The 5905-nt window shown below is 46.9% G+C and overlaps 1 protein-coding gene across 1 annotated transcript; it reads left to right on the plus strand.

Annotated features, from left to right (window-relative positions):
* The first annotated feature begins 888 nt into the window (after positions 1-888).
* On the plus strand, positions 889-3125 carry LOC109787520 (uncharacterized). The gene is made up of 2 exons (XM_020346063.4): positions 889-1394; positions 2559-3125. Exons 1-2 carry the CDS (start codon positions 1012-1014, stop codon positions 2791-2793), a joined length of 618 nt encoding a protein of 205 aa, XP_020201652.1. The 5' UTR covers positions 889-1011; the 3' UTR covers positions 2794-3125.
* The last annotated feature ends 2780 nt before the right edge of the window (positions 3126-5905 follow it).

Consider the following 5905-nt stretch of genomic DNA (forward strand, 5'->3'; position numbering starts at 1 on the left):
CAGTTTGCTATATATGCAAGATTCAATTTGAGAGAACTGTAGGGGAGGCCGCCGAGCGCACTATGCTTGTTGTTCAGACAAACATGAGCGCACTATGCTTGTTGTTCAGACAAAAATTAAGCATATGTTCAGAGCTGTAGGGGAGGCCGCCGTCAAAACTCACCCACGAGGCCACGACCGGGGCGGGGAGCGGTGGAGCGGGAAGGACCGGAGGAGAGGAGAGCGTCGGGAGGCGGGAGCAGATCCTCCGGAGACCGGAGCGGCGGCGGCCGTCTGGTCCGGGTCGGCTCGACGGCGCCTCGGCAGGGGAGGCGCGACGGTCGATGGCCGCGACCGAAGGAGCTCCAGCGGCGGCCGCCACGCGCGAGAGCCCAGCGGCGGTGGCCGAGCGCGAGCGGGGAGCGACTGGGCGGAGGCGGGGAGCGGCGGCGGCGGCAGAGCGAGATGCGGTTGTGCGCCTGTGCGCCTGTGCCTCTCTCTCGCTCGCTCACAGTGGAGCCCGAGAAGATGAGGTGGGCCTGGGCTCAATAGTCAACAGCCAAATTTTCTATATATATAAAAAAATCCCAGATTTTCTGGGTGTGCCACGGCACACCCGGCACACCCTCTGGTTCCGCCACTGGTGACGACGGTGGCATGTGTTCGGCTCCCTCTTATGCTTGTAGTTGTTGCTAGGTGGTCTTCGGACCTAGGTGTATTTTTTATTTCTGATGTTCTTTGTACTACCTTCCTAGTTGATGAATGATTTTTCTAAAAAAAAGACAGTCCAATTTCTAAAAACAGAAAAACAGACAGTCCAATTTCTAAAAACAGAGGGAAAAAAACAGAGAAGGATACGTGTCTCCAGGGCCAACGGCACAATGCTCCAGGCGGCGCGCACCGCTCTGCGCATTTGCCGACCCTCTCCAGCGTACCACGCCATCCCCCGCCACCTTCGGGAAGCCACAGCCCACACCTGTCCCCCGCCACCGCCGTGCGTCTCCGGTCTCCGGCGCCCATCCCCAGTCCGCCATGGCGCTCCTCCTCCCCCGCACGGCGCGGCTCGCGCTCCTCTCCGCCGGCCCGCGAGCCTACTCCTCCGCCGTCGGCGCGGCGGGAGCGGGAACAGCGGCGCCCGCGCCGTACGGCGGCGGGGCGCCCGCGCCGGCGTCGATGCCGAAGGCCGCGGAGTTCGTGGTGTCCAAGGTGGACGACCTGATAAACTGGGCGCGGCGGGGCTCGATCTGGCCCATGACGTTCGGCCTCGCCTGCTGCGCCGTGGAGATGATGCACGCCGGCGCCGCCCGCTACGACTTCGACCGCTTCGGCGTCATCTTCCGCCCCTCCCCGCGCCAGTCCGACTGCATGATCGTCGCCGGCACGCTCACCAACAAGATGGCGCCCGCGCTCCGCAAGTACGTATTTACGTGTCACCTCCGTCTGCCCATTTCTTTTCTTGATTGATACACTTCGATCCGCGCAGGCAGGGGGCGAACATTTCTAGCCTACGAATTTGCTTTGCGCAGGCACGTTTCCTCGTGATTTACGCCATGTTCCCCGATTGATTGCGTGCGATATGCTACGTGTCCTGAGCATTGGTGCACGTACATGTTGGTGTGATCATCATGACTGCACTGCATTTTTTTTTTTGCAAATATCACCTATCAGAAAATGTGATCATCAGGACTAGAACGTTTTCATACATATAACTGTGTATGCTTACTAAATTAAACTCTACTGCCTCCTTGTTGAAATGGCAGCCCTGCATTTAAATGTTTCTGATGTGTAACATAAAATTATTTCAAGAAGATCAAACCTCACTGGTAAAATATTGTACGCCTGAAAATTCTTAATTCTTCCTAAGATGTTCAACTTGTGGTTGATGTCTCTCTAAATATGATGTGCACATACTATCACACCTGTTCTAGTCCTAGAAATCCAGTTTGGCTATTTCCAGATTGACAAGACTTGTTCTTAGCTTGACATGCTATCTTGATTTGCTTCTATGGAATAAGAAACAGAAACAGAGTGACATAGGCACCTTCACAATTACAAGTTTATTTGGACGTGTGCATCCTAGCTATGGAGAGGCTTGGTGTGTGCTCATTATGTTGGTATCATCTTGATGCTATGTTTTGAGCCAATAAAATTCACCCTTCATCGGAAAAAAACAAGTTTATTTGGATGGTTATTGCATTAAGTTGATTTGAATGGTTCTTTTGCCCTCTGCAACTTGCTTTTGATTGCGATGGATGGTGATGCCAGCTTTCTTGAAATAGCATAGTCATGATGGTTCATTGCAATTTCTTAAGGTTTCTTGATTCAAATATCCTAACAACAATGTCCTAAGAACACAAATTTGTTTTCAAATAGATTGATTACTTACCACATGTGCCACAATTTAGCTTAAAGCATTGTGTTCTTTTGCTAGTAACCGAGTTCCTTCTTTTAATTTGAAAAAAACAGTTTGCAGGTACTTATAACATTTTATTTTGGTTGCATCTGATTGATAATACCTATTTAAATGTGGATAACATCTAGATGTATATGACATTTTGAGCTTCACCTATTCTTGGCAGGGTTTATGACCAGATGCCAGAGCCTCGATGGGTAATCTCAATGGGCAGTTGCGCCAACGGCGGTGGATACTACCACTACTCATATTCCGTCGTCCGTGGGTGTGACCGGATCGTCCCCGTGGACATCTACGTCCCGGGATGCCCTCCAACCGCTGAAGCTCTACTGTACGGCGTTCTCCAGTTGCAAAAGAAGATCAACAGGCGTAAGGATTTCCTTCACTGGTGGGAGAAGTGAGTCAACAATTCGGACCACCTGATTCATGCAGTTCTTGTACATATCGCTCGGACTTTGTGTCCTTCCTTACTCTCTTTCTTCCTTCCTTTCTTTCTTTTCTGTTTGGTGAAATAAGCGAAGCATCTGCTTCGTGGTCAGCAAACATGTGATGGTAATGGGTAATTAAGTATCTGGTGTGTCCTCTGTGGGTTCTTACCGTTCTTCACAGTTCATGAACGTACTAGTGGTTGAACAGGTGATGCTTATGGTTACCCCAGTTTGTACTGGTATTGTATAACTGTGTAGCACATGTGTTGGAACTGATATGCACTCTATGGAATTGTGACGATGTACACTGATGGAGTTGTGTGTAATAATTACATACTCCCTCCGTTCGTTTTTATAAGACGTTTTAGACAGCTAGCTTTGAGCTGTTTTGGGCATTGTCTGAACTTTCTAAAACGTCTTACAAAAGTGAACAGAGGGAGTAGGTCAGAAGACCGCCGACTGAGAGTTGTGACTGCTTAGCATTACGATCTTAGCTTCAGTAGCCCGAGACCGCTTTCAAAACCACTCGAGTATATCAATGAAGCGCCATGGAGAAGTATAACTAAATTTTGTGTACTTGAGTAGGCAGTGGTGCACATATCGCACTAGTATGTGTGTATGATATATTAGGTGAGGAACCCTGCATGATAGCAGGTCTCATGTTATATCATGTAGCATTTATTTGCTGAGAAGCTCATTCTATACATGAGGATGTGGCCTCGCTTCCCCCCTATCAAATTTCCCAATCCCATCCATGTAAGAGAAAGTAGCCAGCTGAATCCCATCCATGAAAGAGAAAGTAGCCAACCGAAACACAAGACAAAGAGCAGTCTAGGAGAAGATCATGCAAGTTCAGAGTATTGTCGATAGGAGCGAGAGGAATCAGAAACACATGTTGTCTCTGTTTGGTGTATATGCTAAGTATGTCGTGGCTTTTGTGTAAGGGATTTGGACATTACAGTGACCGGGCTATCCAGTAACGTAGTCCATTGGTTGTGATTTGTGAAGGGGAGTTGTATAGATCAAATCTAGTGGACTGCGCGAAAGTCGGAACATTCATGGAACTAACATCCTATTGTAAACACTATTATGTAACGAATTCATGGTACTCAGCAGTGCACTGACGGGAAAGTGCGCAACAACCTCTGTTTTGACAGTGTCCCCTGGATTGGTATGTAGTATGTTCTTGTATTCGGAAACGTGGCAAGTTGATACTCAATCATGAGAGTGCGGTGTTCCGGGCCGACGAAAGACTAGAAAAACTGATAGAAAGAAATATGGCTGCTTACCCACGCTCCCTTACCCTGGCTGAAACTGAACACTCAGGGCCTCTTTGATTGGTCAGATTCTCAAAACACAAAAATAGGAAAAAAACACATGAATAGAGTGTAACTACAGGAATTTGGATGAATTAGTGTTTGATAGCACATGAAATACAAAAAAATTCTATCAAGTAATTTGAGTGGATGGAATTTTTTCTCCAAAATGTAGTACAAAATAGAATCCTATGGAAAACAATTCTCCAACTGCTAAAGCTCTACTCTACGGTGTTCTCCAGTTGCAAAACAAGATTAATAGGCGCAGAGATTTCCTTGACTTGTGGGAGAAATGAAATTAGCACTTTGGATCAACAGGGTCATGCAGTTCTTATCACTGGGGCTTTATGTTCTTTTCTTTCTTTCTTTTCTGTTTGTTGAAATAAGTGAACCATGTGCTTCCTGGTTAGCAAACATCACGTGGTAATTTCTAAGTAGATGGTGTGCATTCGGTGGGTTAATACCATCCTTCACATGCCATGAGCAAGCTAAGTACTGCTAGCTGAACATTTGTTGCTTATGGTGTGCCCAGTTTGTACTCGGATAGTAGTACTACACAATGTATCTATGCTAAACATGTGATGGAACTGATATGCATTCTATGCAATTGTGATGTAGTGCACCGCTGGAGTTGTGTGTAACAAATAGGTCGGAAGTCCCCTGACTAAGAGTTGTGGCCGCTTAGCTCTTCAAACTTAACTTCAGTAGTTCATGACTGATTCGAAAACTTTTGAGTACCAATGAAGCGCCACGGCTGATTTATTTTGGTGAGTTATCCCAACACAAGATAGCAGATCTCATGTAGTAACATGTAGCATTGATTTTTTTCAGAAGCTCGTGTTATATGAGGATGTGGCCTTGCTCCCCCCATCACTTCCCATCCCCATCCATGGAAAAGAAAGCAGCCAGCCCAAATATAAGGCAATAGTCTTGTTCGATAGGAGTGAGAGGAATCAGAAACACATGTTGACTAGGTTCTGTGTCTATGCGAAGAAAGATCTCTCTTGTCTGTGTAACACTTGGATATGCAGGATTTGGACATTAGATGTGACCATGTGATCCAGCAACACATAGTTTATTTTTAATTTTTTAGGAAAGCATATTGCTTTATTACGAAACGGTATGGGCATTGTTGGCCCTTACAATTCCAGCAATGTGCGTCGGTACATCATCATCCCATGCAAGGGTTAAATCAGATGGAGCACTGAGGCCAAGTTGCACTAGAGCATGAGCAGCAGAATTAGCATAGTCTCGCTTACAGTGGACAATCATGCATTCAGAGAATGACAGCTTAGACTGGAGTTGATATCCTATATCACTGGGCCTCCATGGGCAGTCTATCAAACGTTTGTTGAGGCCTTGCACCACCAGAAGTGCATCAGTCTCAGTGATTAGCAGCACATTGTTCATTGGTTGTGATGGAGAGTGGTATGGAACAAATCTAGTGGACTGCATGAAAATTGGAACATTTATGCAACCCCGTTCTAAACACTAGTACTACGTATCGTGAACTCAGTTTTCTCGACAACACATCAAAGGAATCAAGAATCCTAGGATAGCTTTGAAGAAAGATTCACCGAGTTTGAGACCACTCCACATACTGAGGAGCACCTAATTAGCGGGTACCCCTTGGGGGCACTGTTTATGCGCAAGAGCGCTCCTATTGTGTCATGTGGTGAGCAGGTGTGGCCCAGTAACGCCACGTCTCGTGCGCTGGGCGCACCAGCAGGAAACATGTTTTTCTTCTACACGTGTTTTTGGTTTTTGTG

This window comes from Aegilops tauschii, chromosome 1 (genome assembly GCF_002575655.3).
Source record: "Aegilops tauschii subsp. strangulata cultivar AL8/78 chromosome 1, Aet v6.0, whole genome shotgun sequence".
NCBI lineage: Eukaryota > Viridiplantae > Streptophyta > Magnoliopsida > Poales > Poaceae > Aegilops > Aegilops tauschii.

Coding starts and splice junctions, on each gene's coding strand:
- LOC109787520 (XM_020346063.4), top strand. CDS start 1,012: ATGGCGCTCCTCCTCCCCCGCACGGCGCGGCTCGCGCTCCTCTCCGCC. Junction 1,395..2,558: donor ATGGCGCCCGCGCTCCGCAA/GTACGTATTTAC, acceptor TATTCTTGGCAG/GGTTTATGACCAGATGCCAG.